At 36.1% G+C, this 16,007-nt stretch overlaps 2 protein-coding genes across 2 annotated transcripts; both read left to right on the top strand.

Moving 5' to 3' along the window:
* The first annotated feature begins 5,774 nt into the window (after positions 1-5,774).
* LOC104210095 (probable LRR receptor-like serine/threonine-protein kinase IRK) lies at positions 5,775-10,057 on the top strand. The gene is made up of 3 exons (XM_009758904.2): positions 5,775-7,433; positions 7,643-7,832; positions 8,323-10,057. Exons 1-3 carry the CDS (start codon positions 6,389-6,391, stop codon positions 9,770-9,772), a joined length of 2,685 nt encoding a protein of 894 aa, XP_009757206.1. The 5' UTR covers positions 5,775-6,388; the 3' UTR covers positions 9,773-10,057.
* Positions 10,058-11,829: 1,772 nt separating this feature from the next.
* Positions 11,830-12,282, top strand: LOC138887818 (serine/threonine-protein phosphatase 7 long form homolog). The gene has a single exon (XM_070169606.1). The coding sequence runs from the start codon at positions 11,830-11,832 to the stop codon at positions 12,280-12,282; it is 453 nt and encodes a 150-aa protein (XP_070025707.1).
* The last annotated feature ends 3,725 nt before the right edge of the window (positions 12,283-16,007 follow it).

Genomic DNA, 16,007 nt, shown 5'->3' with positions numbered 1-16,007 from the left:
GCCACACTTTGAGAGTGTTGTTGCAGGAATTAAAAAACGTTAGTATAAGGGTATGCACAAGCGTGATCTTTGTACCTTATAAGCCACACTTTTGAAGTGTGGCTTTTAAAGTAACACTTCAAAAGCGTGGCCTTATGGCAAGGGTTACGCCAACTTAGGGCACTCCGTTAAAAGCGTTGTCTAAAGTTAAAAAGTGTGGCTTTTTCTCAAATGCCACACTTTATGCTAGTTTAGGACACATTATTCAAGGGTGGCTGAAGGTCTAAAATGTTGTAGTGATGGTTTAGGGAGAGGAGCATGGATTCACGTGGACCCACGACCCTTAACCTAGATACGCCCCTGACTATAAGTTAAGTTTCATGTTTTTTCAAAAAAAAAAAAAGTGAAATATGTTTTTGGAAAATTATGTCCAAACAAATTTTTATTTTCAAACCAAACTTCACCCAAATCAGATTTTTAAAACAAATTTAAGAAATTTACGGCCAAACGCTAGCTAAGTCTTTCCCTTTAAATTCCATGTACCAGATGAAAATAAAAGTTACCGTCCGAAAGGCATAAAACGCGGGAAATGTGATACTCCCTCCGGTCCAAAATAAGTAATTTTTTGTGGTCCAAAATAAGTGATTTTTTCAGATTTTAAGAATGAATTGATTATTTTTTTCCTACATTGCCCTTGAAGTTAATAATGTTGGAATATGTGTTAGGAGTGTTTATTTAAAGAGATAGTAAAGGTTAATATGGTCAATTTTATTGTTAATTAATGTTTAAAGGTGGATTTCTTAATCTGTGCGAAAACAGTTAAAAAATCACTTATTTTGAATCGGAGAGAGCAGTAAAAACTTAAAGGGAATGGCGTGACTTCTGTTTGAAGTTATTATAATTTGTATTCAAATTTCTCGTGCTTCATCAATCATCGGCCTCTGACTCCTGCTTCACCAATTTGTCCAAGTAAACTTATGCTATTTAAGCAATAATTATGTCTCTAATTAATGATGTCTCAGGTGAATATCGTTGGAAGAATTAATTATCACTCCATGCATGCGGGCCTCACGTAAATGCAAGCGGAATATATATTATCGAATATGTGCTACCAAAACCTTATTAAAAGTGGGATTATTACTTTTGCTTCTAAGTTAGTGAAAATAAATTTATCGAGCCGAAATTGTAATTATACTTGAAAATTTTAAAAGTTTCCACAAATATATTGCGAGCTTGCACTCAAGTGTGTGCAGTGTGATCGAGTTGTGAATGAAGTAGATGTAAATCTTTGTGATTAGGATTCAAATCCAGTAGAAACAGAAAACATTATATGATTTTTTTCTATTTCCCTAAGTTCTGGTCGTTAAAGTTATTTGATATCTGCAGTAATGGGAGGTAGCAGGTACCTTGATAAATCAGAGATATATTTAGGATTTCTAGAACATGAGTACATCACTAAAGAAAGAAGAAAGAAAGTATTAAGTGGGAATAGAACTCTATTTCTTTGGGTGAGTAAATTAACATTCAATCAAGTGCACCAATTGACCAATTTGAAATATAGCGACCAGCAGATAGTATTAGATCAATTCAATGAAGTATGTACATAAATTATCGAATTTGACAACGAGACTATGAATTCATGTGCACATAATCTGGGCACTAGATCCTCCCCTTGGTGAAATAGTCGAAGTTGTGCAACCTAACCCAATATCTACGGACTTATTAACTAAATTTTAATTGGCTCTTGTTCACGTATTTTTTCTTCTTCTTATCAACAGTGTACCAAGAGTTAGAATATCCAAGGCGTACAACAATTCTTTTATGAATGAACAATCGAAACGTTTTTGGAGCATCTTCAGGATTAGATATTAATCTCGAGTGGTAAAATGCGTAGAGATTGAAGAAAGACCTCTCGGAAGAATGGGTAACTGCATCAAAACACCAACATTATAAAAAAATAAAATAAAATCTTTTGCATGCTTGTATACAGCGTACGTGAAAAATATTTTAATTGGCAAATAAATAAAGTACACTATTTATGGATATGGAGATTATAACGTTTCTTAAAATAATTTTTCTTAAAATATCTTAGCGTGTTGAATAGGGTGGCCGAGGGGTCATCTTTAGGGAGAATTACACAAAAATACAGTCCACCTATATACATTGCAGCAGAATAACTCAGTTACAACTTTGTAAATCTGTAGCCCATTAACAATAGGCCAACGTATGAAAAATAAGCATTTTTTTTTAATTCTGCAGATCTTCAAGCACGAAAATTCGGTGATTTTTTATTCTTCTTCCCCAAGTTTGTATATATTCCTATTCCAGCTACAAAAAATTCAAATTCATATATAATGCAATTTGAAAACCTTATGTTTTCTTCTTTTCTATTTTCAAATAGCATAAATAAAAAATAAAATTTGAAAAAATTATTGCACATTCATGATTTTGCAAATAAATCAATAAGAAAAGTCGATTTATACATAGATTGAACATATAAAATTTTAATTTTAGATTTAACTACATATGTGCATTACATGTATAATGATGTAACTTTGTATAAACATGTATATACAATCTCTAATAATATATATCAGAAAAATAACACAACGAAGAAGAAAAGAAGAAAGTGTCAAACATCCATGGATGCTTACTATACACGTACAATGTATATCACACTTATACATTAAAAATATATCTAATTTATACAACATTGTACGCATATATACATATTTATACAATATTGTATAAGTTTGTATAAACACTACTGATACAAGTTTACACCAGAAAACACCTTCTATCCATCACCACATTACAGTTTTTGGTGGTTGCTGGTGTTGAATTTTTTCGGCGAAGTTCATTCAAATATGGGCTTCACCAGTAGCAAAGGATGAAACAAAAACTAAGAGAAATAAGAAAATATGAGACGAGGTCGCCGGAGATGCTCTTTTAGGAAAGATCTGATAGTTTTAGGCCAGATCTGATAGTTTTTGGACTGATATACCAAATTTTATTGTGGTTCCTTAACCTCTTTTTGTTAATTAACTCAAAAATCGAAATCTAATTGACATAGAATGAGGGGATTATCACGAGTGTGTACAAAAAATTCTGTAATCTTTAGGGAGAAGGAAGAGAGAGGCGAGTGAAGAGATTGAGTATGCTGGGAAAGAAGAAAGAAGAAAAGAAAAAACCCTAGAAGTAGGGGTGTTCATGGTTCAGTTTGGATTGGTTTTTCCCTAAAAAGAAACCAAACCAAGTAAGTCGATTTTTTAAATATTAGAACCAAACCAAACCAATTAAGTCGGTTTTTTCTCGATTCGGTTTATGTCGATTTTTCGGTTTTTTCGGTTATTTGTCGATTTTTTCTTAAATATAAGACATACACTACCAAACACACATTTCGGCGACCACATTTTCAACGTAACACTATTAAATCAATTGCCCTTTGAGAAATCTATTATTTACCAGATATATTGATGATAATTGAATCAAATAGTGATGAATAATTTAAGGACTCAATTAAAAATATAGTATTATTTTTAACATGAAATAGATTCTTACATTTAACAAAAGAAAACTACCAATTAAACTAGAATGTAAAGGTAAAGAACTGTACTAAAAGTGCAAACAATTAATATTTACTATAAAAATTTTAAAACTTTGTATAAAAGTATACATATATATATAGGTGTAATAATAAATTTAAAATAGCTATTCCTATATTCGGTTTGGTTCGATTTTTTTTAATTAAAACCAAATCCAAACCAAATTTGATCGGTTTTTAAATTTCAAAACCAAAACCAAACCAAACCAAAAAGTATCGATTTTTTTGGTCGGTTTGGTTTGGTTTTCGGCTTGGTTCGGGTTTTCGGATTTTTATGAACACCCCTACCTAGAAGTATGTCTTTAATAATGGGTCAAAGACCGAAAAATTTCTTTTAAGATATATACAATATGGGTCAAACCGGATAAAGACGATCATTTTTAGTTGGGTTGATGTGCCAAGTGATTAAAAACGTAATTCTTTCTCATGTTTATGGTTGGAGCAAGCTTTCAGTGGAATTGAAGGAAGCGATAAATAGAGGAGAGTGTCCTGCAAAATCTGAGGCGTACCAACCGGATGTTACACATTTACTACTACTCTTTATTACACTCACCTTCTCCCTTCTCTCTTCTCCAACTACCTTTCCTCCTTTCACTTTCACCTTAACATCAACCACCCCTCTTGAGTCTTTGATAACTATGTAGGCTTTTGGACCTAAAAATTATAATTTTTAAAAAATAATAATATTTGAGTGAGGATTTTTTTTTTGTTTTGAAAATTTTGAAAAAGTGATTCTTTGTAAAACTCATTTTCGATTTTCTTTTCTTCAAAAACTTATAAAATTCCATGGACCAACGTATTTTTTAAAAAATAATTTGAAAAAATGGAATTTTTTTAATGGACAAATGGGGTCCTAAATGTCCCGGTTTTGCACATTTTAAAAAAAATATATGTTAGTGACGGTGTTAAAAAGTTATATTTGAAAGAAAAAAAAATAAAATACTAGATTGATATAATTGAAATTTGGACTTAAAACTTAAATCAACTTTTGAACCCCATTTATTATAATACATTTTTTTCTTTTACGTTAGAAAAATTCAACAACTTATATAATTTACAACATTTTATTTTTACATTATTTGCACACTGTAATTTCTTTGCAATATTCCCTTCCCCTCACTAGCTCCAGCAGGGGCGGATGCACTGTTACCGAAGCGTCAGAAAATTTTACTATATATCTATATATAAATACTGTACGGAAACGGATAAGTAGGAAAATTGTGTCCTACTTGACATAAATTGTGTCCTGGTGTGTTAGTTATGTGCTTGATTTTGCTCTAAGAGGTCAAAGGTTTAAACCTCAACTAGCACATTTTCTTTTGCAAATATTTGATAGAGCCTTTGTGGTTAAAAATAGTGATGAAGTAGAATTGAACTCACGACCTTTTCTAACTTAAGACTCAACAAAATCAATAGACTAACGCTATTTCTTGTCTAAGAATATGATAATCACAGTTATATTCCAGTTCTTCTATAAATTTCGACACCACTTACAAAATTCCTTCATACGCCCCTGAGCTCCAGTAATTTAGTATAAACATTATGTGCATGCATATTTTCTCCTCCATTAATGTTTCTATTGTGAAAATATGATATGTATGTCATCCAATTCGATTTTTTCCTTGTATAAGTTGACAAAATGTTATAAAACCGTAAAGTTCCAATAGTGTAGTGAGAACATTTGTTGTGCGTAAATGAGGAGGTATTGCATGAGATGACTCTAAAACAATTTTACATCAAGCACATTAATTTCTTTGACTTTACAAAATTTCATTGCGCACAATTTTTAAATGCATCATAATAATATTGAACATAATGGATTTACTTCAAAATAATAATAAATAAATAAATAAAACAAGTTTTTATTGCTTCTTCCCTGCGCAGTGGCCAGTGGGTGGTGGGGTGCTGCAATTAAATTACCCACTTTATTTATTACTTCAATTTTAGTGAATTTCTTTAGTTAATTAAGGTGGGCCACCTTGTTAATTTTTGCCGTTTTTTATTTTTCAATTAACGTTTTCTAAAATTTCAAGCATTACTACTGGTTAGTCTCTCCTGACAAAGACTACGTGTAAATCCACATCAGACTCCGAATAACCTACTATACAATGCCACGTGTCAAATATAATAAAGGCACATCCTCCCTGTTCTTCTTTTTTCCCGTTAATAAAGACTCTCTGTATCCCACTCAGACAGTAAAGAGAGAGAGAGAGAGAGCTTTAAATACTTCACTAACTCGCCGTCGCCGGAAAACCTCATTATTCCTCCGGCGGCTTTCCTGTTAAATTTTTTAAGGTCAGAGCATACTTTTCCGCCACCGGCGGTTTCTTTCCCAGCAAATTCTCAACTCACATTTTCTTGCTGCTTTCGTTATAAGGTCTAACTGCTTTGAGTTCCTTCCTATTTTAGCCAAATTTTTAGCTCTCATTGAACTTTTTTTCGCCATATCTTTTCTGTTTTTTCGTTTGGTTCCTTAAAGTTTACTCTTTTAGCAGATTCGTAGAATTTTAGGGTTTTGGGTCTTGCTTTTAGGAAAAAATTTGGATTGCATTTTTAGCCGCTGGACCCAAAGGTTTCATCTTTAGTCTTAACGGGTCATTTCAGCTCCTGTTTTGGAAGTTTGTTTTCCTTAGCAAACCAAACATTGTCTTAAGAAACAAGTAGGGACGCCAAGGCAGCTTCTTGTATTTTCCTTCAATATTGTTTTTAGCTAACCTCGTACTTGGTCTCTATACCTTAGAATCTTGATAATGGAATTATAAGCAGTACATTGGTTTGTATTATTTGTTGGGAAGGAGATTGGAAATGAGAAAGTTGTTACTTATTGTAATTTTGTGTCATTTAGCTGCTATTTCTGTGGGAGCATTGAACCCATCTTTGAATGATGATGTACTGGGGCTAATTGTGTTCAAATCGGACGTTCAAGATCCAGATGGAAAGCTGAAATCTTGGAATGAAGAGGATGATAGTCCTTGTAACTGGAACGGAATAAATTGCAACCCAAGATCCAATAGGGTATCTGATGTTGTTCTTGACGGGTTTGGACTTTCAGGGAGGATAAGCAGAGGGCTTTTACGCTTGCAGTTTCTTTACAAGCTTTCATTAGCAAACAACAATCTTACTGGAAGCATTAGTGTTGTTAGTCTTTCTCAGCTTGCAAATCTTAAGATTCTTGATTTGAGTGAGAACAGCTTGTCTGGTCCCATTCCTGGTGATTACTTTGAAAAATGTGGGCCGTTGAGATCAATTTCTCTGGCCAAGAACAAATTTTCAGGGGAAATACCAGAGAGTTTGAGCTCTTGTGCGACGCTTGCGTCACTTAATTTATCGTCAAATCAGTTTTCAGGGTTGGTGCCTTCTGGGATTTGGTCTTTGAATGGACTAAGGTCTCTTGATCTGTCGAATAATTTGTTGGATGGTGAAATTCCAGCTGGCATTGAAGGTTTGAGTAATTTGAGAGCGATAAACTTGGGGGGGAATCATTTCAAGGGTGAAATTCCAGATGGAATTGGAGGTTGTTGGCTTTTGAGGTCAATTGATTTGAGTGGAAATTCTTTCTCTGGAGAGCCCCCCAGCACAATGCAGAAGCTTAGCTTGTGTAATGAAGTTATTTTGAGACGTAATGCTTTTGCTGGCATTGTGCCAGAATGGATTGGAGAAATGAAAAGCCTTGAGATTCTTGATTTTTCCGAGAACAACTTGTCTGGTACCATTCCAACTTCTTTAGAGAAACTTGAGTCGTTGAAAGTACTAAACTTGTCGCAGAATGCGATTTCTGGAAGCTTACCGGAGTCCATTAGCAGTTGTGTTAACCTTCTGACATTGGATGTTAGTCATAACAATTTGACGGGTAATTTTCCTACTTGGGCATTTAAATTAGGATTACATAACAGCAAGTTGTGTTTTTCGCGAATAATTTATTTGGTGATTTTAAGTAATGCTTTTGTTTCATCACTCGTAAATACACGTCTAGCAATGTGTTATCTGGTGAAATTTCATTAGCTTTTGGCGAGTTTAGTAGTTTGCAGTCCTTGAATTTGTCTTTAAATTCACTTGCAGGCACTGTTCCTAAGACTGTTGGACAATTGAAGTTGTTGGGTATTCTTGACTTGAGTGAGAATCGCTTATATGGTACTGTCCCTGCGGAAATTGGAGAAGTCACATCTCTCAAGGAACTTAGGCTGGAGAAAAATGCCTTGACGGGACAAATTCCTAGTTCAATTGGCAGTTGTTCTTCACTTGTGTCCTTGTAAGTTGTTGATCCTCTTTACTCTTAAATTAATCCGTCTGATATATCTTTCTCTGCTCGAAGTTCCTTAAAACTTTGTGTTTACATTATTTTTAGCATTCAGAACTGTTGTGTTAGTCTGTTCGAGTCTCAAGATCCAATACAAATCCATACTTGGGATTCTCAGTCGAATGTGATACTGAAATTTGTTCGCTCTAAGTAATCATGTAGAGTTAGTTTGCTATGAAAATAAATTAATATTATCTGCTTCTATTGTAAATACCAGGTGCATAACATTTATTAGAACGTGCTAAAGTGCATCAAATATGTTTTGAGGTCAGAGTATTAGCTTGCATAAAAGCATGAAAGTAACAACAATATCAGATTACCCGGCTCTCATTGGTTTTATGATCCATCAATTTATATCCGTTACTTGTATTGCGTGGGGTGTTCCCTTAATATGAACTTTTTGCTACACTTGGTTAATGTTTTGTTTCAACCAAATTGGCAGGTCTCTATCACATAACAGTCTAACTGGTCCTGTACCTGCAGCTCTTGCTAACCTGACTTACCTTCAAAACGTTGACTTGTCCTTTAACAAATTAACCGGAACCTTACCAAAGCAACTTGGAAATCTTGGCCATCTCTTATCATTCAACATTTCACACAACCAGCTACAGGGAGAACTACCTTCTAATGGGTTTTTTAATACTATTTCTCCTTATTCTGTGTTAGCAAACCCGTCTCTATGTGGGGCTGCTGTCAATAGGTCTTGTTCTACCGTCATGCCCAAGCCAATTGTTCTTAATCCCAACTCCACTGATTCTAATCCCAGCACTGTCCCTCAGAGTTTTCGCCATGAGAAGAAAATCCTAAGCATCTCTGCCCTCATTGCCATTGGTGCGGCTGCTGTTATTTTCGTTGGCGTGATTGCCATTACTGTGCTCAATATTCGTGTGCGGTCCACAACATCACGCTCTGCTGCTGCAGCCCTTACATTTTCTGGTGGAGATGATTTTAGCCGTTCTCCATCTACGGATGCAAATTCCGGTAAGCTTGTCATGTTTTCAGGTGATCCTGACTTCAGCACAGGGGCACATGCTCTGCTTAACAAGGATTGTGAACTCGGGCGAGGTGGTTTTGGAGCAGTGTACCACACCGTCCTTGGGGATGGGCATTCGGTGGCTATTAAGAAGCTTACGGTCTCCAGTCTTGTTAAATCTCAGGAAGACTTTGAGAGGGAAGTTAGGAAATTGGGAAAAGTCCGTCACCAAAATCTTGTCGCCCTTGAGGGTTATTATTGGACACCATCTTTACAGTTACTTATATATGAATTTGTCGCCGGTGGCAATTTGTTTAAGCATCTCCATGAAGGATCTGCCGGGAGTTTACTCACATGGAATGAGCGGTTCAGCATCATTCTCGGGACAGCAAAAAGCTTGGCTCACTTGCACCAAATGAACATAATCCACTACAACCTAAAGTCCAGCAATATCCTGATCGATGGCTCAGGTGAACCTAAAGTTGCAGATTATGGCTTAGCAAGATTGTTACCAATGCTAGATCGATATGTTTTGAGTAGCAAAATCCAGAGTGCACTCGGTTACATGGCACCTGAATTCGCATGCAAAACTGTGAAGATAACCGAGAAGTGTGACGTGTATGGATTTGGAGTTCTTATTCTGGAGGTAGTCACTGGAAAGCGGCCAGTTGAATATATGGAGGACGATGTGGTAGTACTGTGTGACATGGTACGAGGAGCGTTAGAAGAAGGCAGGATAGAAGATTGTATAGATAAAAGGCTGCAGGGAAAATTTCCAGCAGATGAGGCGATTCCTGTCATGAAGTTAGGATTAATCTGCACATCACAAGTTCCATCTAACCGGCCTGATATGGCAGAAGTGGTTAACATATTGGAGCTGATCCGATGTCCTTCAGAAGGCCAGGATGAACTTGTATGATGATTGTTCACTAGACAAATAGGAGATTGTAAGAAATGCATTATCAATGTGTTATCCTGGCGAAGAAGAATCCGGTTGATTTATTCAGAGAAGTTGGAATTTGTTGTTTGAGAATTTTTTTGCTCTTATTTGTTGTAGAATCCGTCTGTTCATCTTTCTTTAGTCCTTTGAGTTTACAACTTTTGTAATTGCTTCTCTATGCTAACATTGTTGCCGGATTCCTTTTCACCGGGTTCCAGTATTGGAATCTTATGGTTATTATCTAAATTTATCTTAATTCCTTAACATTTGACTCCTGCAATATTTTACTGTTTATTCAAATGAACACGAGATATGTTAGGTTTGAAGTTAAAAATTTTGAAAGTGGATGTGCCACTATGTGCAGTTTTGGCCAAAATGCATGTCTGTCAGTATGGATTATGACTTCTCATAGCAGCAACAGTACAATGCAATACAAAATGAAATATTTTTGGCAGGTTAAATGATACTCATTAACAACTTTTATCTTAAGGTAAAAATAAAACGTAAAATTCGAGGATAATCTTATTTTATGCACTTGCTGTAACTTTTATGGAGTCCGAAACCTATGCCTAACTTTTTGGACTCAAAACTCGTTTTTATAGTGTAAAAAAAGTTACTTTTCTTCCTAAAACGCGGTATTATAGTGCGTTTTACTTTAACGGAATTTTAATCGTTAAAGTAAAGCGTAGTATAATACCGCGTTTTACATATAGCGCAGTATTATACTGCGTTTTACTTATTAAAATTTAACCCCCCCTCCCTTCTTCCCCACGACAGAAGCAGAAGCCTCCATTAAACTATTCCAACAGCGGTCCACCCCCCCTCGTTTTCTCAAAAAAAAAAATTGAGTGGACCCCATCCGTCACACAAAAAGTGAAGATTGTAGGTCTCGCATACAACCCAAGCCTTCGATTGTTGTGGTTTCCTCGTTTCGGGCTCAAAATTTCAATTTTCCGACTTTTCTAAAAACATAAATCGAGGTATTCTGATTTAGTTTATGTCGAAACTCGTACAATAATGCATATTAGTTCTCTTGAATGTGTTTCCATGTTTTGTGTTTTGTTTGCGATTAAATTTGTATGTTATTTTTATCCGGATTAAATTATTAGTGTTTAAAAAAAAATAGTTAAAAGTTGAGAAATAATTTTTCTTGTTAATAAAAATGTTCATAATTTTTTTTTACTATTTTATATGTAATTTCGTGAATGTTATGTTATTAAAATATGTTTGTTGTTTTTATTTAGTTTAGATTATTTATTTGCTTAAATATAGAGCCTTATAACGTAGTAAAATATAAAGCCTTACAGCGTAGTAAAATATAGAGCCTTATAGCGTAGTAAAATATAGAACCTTTTAGCGTAGTAAAATATAGAGCCTTTTAGCGTAGAATCTCTGTAGTTTAAGTATCTACTAACTACAAACTCTATCCAATTACACTTTACAAAAATTAATTATTTAATTTATAAAACAAACACACTGAACTGACAAATTAATATATGCTGTCAAATTAAATATCGAGCATGGAACTCATAGATATATACTCTGTCCAATTAAAAATTAATTATTTAATTTATAAAACTAACAAAATTCTAAAAATATTGAAATTGAAACACATAAGAATTCAGGATAGCTTGGTGCTACTGAGCCTCAAATATCGAGCCTGAAACCCATAAATATTTACTCTGTCCAATTAAATAATTAAATATTAATTATTATAACACAAAAAAAATTCTAAAAATATTGAAATTGACATACATAAGAATTTAGGATAGCTTGGTGCTACTGAGCCTCAAATATCGAGCCTGGAACTCATAGATATATACTTTGTCCCATTAAATAATTAAATATTTAATTTATAAAACTAACAAAAATATTAAAACTGACACACATAAGAATTCAAGATAGCTTGGTGCTACTAGGCCTCAAATATCGAGTCTGGAACCCATAGATATATACTCTGTCCAATTAAAAATTTAATTATTAATTATTATAACACAAACACATAATTAATATTTTTTTAATTTACAATATACGACATGGGCGTGCTGCATGTGCATCCTGGACCCTTCTCGGATGAGATATTAGTGTTACATGGCGATCATAGGTCCGCCTACGTATGGGAGGGAGAACTAGTGGAGCAGACTCTCCGCGCCAAGAGAGTGGACGATGTGTGGGACTTTATAAGGGAAAAAGTTTTCCATCCCCGCGTAGTCCAGCGCCTGAGGGATACCGGCTTCTATAGGATTTTTGAGATTGGGCAGCTGCAGCTCGACTGGTCTCTGATCACGGCATTGATAGAGCGGTGGCGACTGGAGACACACACTTTCCACCTGCCCATTGGCGAGGCCACCATCACGCTTCAGGATGTTCAGGTTTTATATGGGCTGCCTGCTAATGGACTGGCCGTTGCACTGCCTCAGTATATGAGATCTATGACGCGTGCCCAGTATTTGGACTTGCTGCAACAGTTCACTGGTTTCAGGCTATAGGGTGAGGATGCAGCTTTAGGGGGCAGTCACAATTTTGTGACAGCTATTAGACAACATTTGGAGGTATTGCACCCCGACATCACCGACGAGACAGATGATCTACATATTCACCGGTACACGAGGTTGGCACTGCTCCTTCTTTTTGGGGGTGTCTTGTTCCAAAACACTTCGGAAAATCTAGTGAGTATATGATTTCTACATCATCTTCAGCAGCTAGATGAGTTACCCCAGTATAGTTGGGGTGCTGCTATTCTCGCTTACCTGTAAAAGAGTATGTGCCGGGCTAGCATTGGCACCCAGAGCAACGTATGTAGTTTTTTCCCGCTTCTACAGGTGACAACATATTCGAATACTCTGTTCATTACTTCCAATTCTATATAGTCAAAATGACACTTAAATTTTACGTCGACCTTGTATGTTAGGTTTGGGCCTGGGAGCGGTTCCTACCGTTGTAGCCACCTCTACCACCATTACCTTCGGATGTAGCACCTCCATTTCTCCCTCTAGCTAGGAGGTGGGTTCTCCGGCGTGGAAATTACTGAGCCATTGATGCTCATCATAATCTCCCCCTTGTTAGGGATGTGTTAGATATGCTGGAGGCCGCACAGGTAAATATGTACCTAAACTTACTTGTTATAAATTTACCTGTGTTGCGCATATTCACTTTTATGTTATTATTTGATAGTTCATCTGGATGCCATACAATGATGACTTGATAGGTGTCCTGCCAGATTATTGCTCGGCCGACCGACTAATTTGTGCTCCGTCCCGCTGATGTGCCTCGATGTTGTGGAGCATCATGCTACAGAGTGGGTACTTCTCCAGTTTGGCCGTCCGTAGACTATACCGAGGAGACCTACATGGGAGGCTTTACATTATCAGCGGGATGATCGTTCGAAGGTGGACGACGCATTTGTAGCATGGCTAGAGGCGCAGGTCCATACTTGGGACCAGATATTAGACAAATACCTGAACGCTGTTTGACAACGTGCTGCTTTAAGTGGTTCAAAAAAAAGCGTCTACGTCTCTTCGATTTCATTGGCACAAATGGAAAAAGCTAGTGGAAATATTTGTCCGTTGGCATCTACTGCAACTGCGATCAAAAGCTTAATATCATACTTTCCATAGACATGAGTACCGTCTATGGAAATTACCGGACGACAATGCACAAAACCATCAATTGCTGGTTTAAATGACCAGAACACATAGTTGAAAATATATTCCGGTCTTTTCGGAGTCCGCTCACGCCTCCATTCAACAACAGTTCCGGGGCTAAAGTGTTTCAGTGCGGCCATGTACCTGGGTAGAGATGAAAATAACTTATCCCAGTCACCATAATAATTTCAAAAGCACGTTTGTGCCCGAGATATGCCTTTCTTTTGGTTATAGTGCACCTTTATTCTTGGTGGACGGCTGTAATACACTCTTTGATCTTGAACCTAATGGACACTTCCAAGTATGGAATCAAGATAAGAGAAATCAAGTGTACATCCAAGTTGAAGTGATTCTCATTGAATGTGTCCATTTCACATATGTGGGTGCTAATATATTTACCCACTTTCCACAACCCTGATTTCTTCTTGCTGACACACAACATTCAGTGATAACCCATAAAGTCTCTACGGCATACAGCCTTGTAAACCTCCGTAGTTGACTCCTTTACCGTCATCTCACGACACTCTCTTACGCTGTAGATTTTTACAGCCCTGATTAGGGGAGCTTTATCGGAAAATACATGTCCTTTGCCAGCACCGCTGGACTAGACTAATCCCACACTGCTGACCGAAATTCGTCAGCATTCCTTGTGAGGGCATCCACATCCGACATACTTGGAAAATTATCAAGGTATGGAATATTTTGCTCATGAAATGACACGTGGGACTCATACACTCTTGGTCTAACGGGTGGTGGAGGAGCACGCTCCCTCGTCAGCTTAGGTTCGACATTCACTTCCTCCTCATCATCACCCTCATCAGGGAAGGGTGCGTCATCTCCAGACTCATCAGCATTGTTGTCATAATCACTATCATCTTCCTAACTCTGTGCATTTGCCAAATCACGAGTCAATACGTCGTCTACGTGCAACTGTGTGAGGTCAGGAACATCAAGTTACTCGTTTTCACTGCATAAAAAGAACAAAATGATAAGCTACTCAAATTGATAAATTACTTTACATATAGCTATATCCCTTCACTTACAAGTTATTGTGTTGACGTTCCATGATGGACATTTTCTTGTTGGTGATGACTCTCGGATGGACCACCGTGGTTCAACATGCCAGAACTACGCATATTCCAACTAGGAGCGGGGTCATAACTTGTAAAATTCATATCCGGACGATACCCCCTATGAAAAATATGAGTGTTAATACAAATCCAATTCAAACATAAAATAAACATCGCTAAAGCGTAGAAAAATTTAAGTTTACTAGCCGTTTTGTGGATTATATAAAGTCGAAAAATTATTTTCTTGCTGCTCATTCGCCGGTGGTGATAAGTTTAAATCAAGACAAACTGTTTCATCAGGAATCTGTCCAGCAAAAACTGCCCCAGAATAACCACCCGATGACTGGGGGTTATCCCCACTATGCACAACCTCATTATTCGGAACATCTTCAACCTTGACGTACATTTACAATAATTTTATTACAATAAATTCCCTGTATTCATCAGGAATCCGCAAAAAATCTCTAAGAGTTTCATCATCTTCGATGTTAAACTTAGAATAATAAGCAAACCCCTGCGGAGTCACAGAATACGAAAATCTACGGGTTACTTTAAGGTTCACCGAACGTTTCCTCACACACATTTTTTTACGTAACAACTATACCAATGTATCGTACTCCATTGTAAGCGGCAATTTAACATGACACTGTGTAGGTGAACTATACCTCACAGAGTTATTCTCTATTACAACCTCCCCCCCCCCAAACCAAATATAATGAAACCCTTATTTTTGGCTCTTCAGACATTATAAAAAAATGCTTGATAAGAAGAAGAAAAGTATGAACGGAAGTTTGAAGGAAAGTTTTGAATGGATTTTCATAAAATCCTAACGCCTTTAAATAACAGATTTTTTTTTATGTAAAACACAGTATAATACCGCGCTTTATATATTTGAATTATTGTTATGTCAATTAACCGCAGAACACTTATTGGTAGGCCCAAAAAAGAAGTAAAATGCAGTATAATACTGCGCTATATGTAAAATACGGTATTATACTGCGCTTTACTTTAACGGCTAAAATTCCGTTAAAGTAAAACGCAGTATAATACCGTATTTTAGGTAGAAAAGTAACTTTTTTTTACACTGTAGAAAACGTGTTTTGAGTCCAAAAAGTTGGCATTTAGGTTTCGGAAGCAACTTTTATGCATTTAAATTTATATAGTTATTTAAGCTAAAACTTTGAAGGGGAGTGCAATTGTAAAGTTGTCTGCTTATCTCTATGTAACTGATACGTCACAAGTTTAACTGTCTACATCACATCTCAGGGCTTGACACTTCTTTGGACCGTATATGAACGTGGAATGAATCATGCACAAGGCAACCCTTTATTTAACTTAAACTTCGATATGATAACTTTTATCATAGACTAACTATTAACTATTATTTTACCTTTTTCACTATTATTGATACAGTAATATCTAATGCATCCAATCAGGGATGGAGGAAGTAGTCCTTTTCTGCCTCTTAGATAAACAATTTTACTTCATTGAAAAGAAAAG

This window comes from Nicotiana sylvestris, chromosome 3 (genome assembly GCF_000393655.2).
Source record: "Nicotiana sylvestris chromosome 3, ASM39365v2, whole genome shotgun sequence".
NCBI classification, from domain to species: domain Eukaryota; kingdom Viridiplantae; phylum Streptophyta; class Magnoliopsida; order Solanales; family Solanaceae; genus Nicotiana; species Nicotiana sylvestris.
The sequence above is the reverse complement of the archived record's forward strand: the minus strand, read 5'-3'. Positions and strand labels throughout refer to the sequence as shown.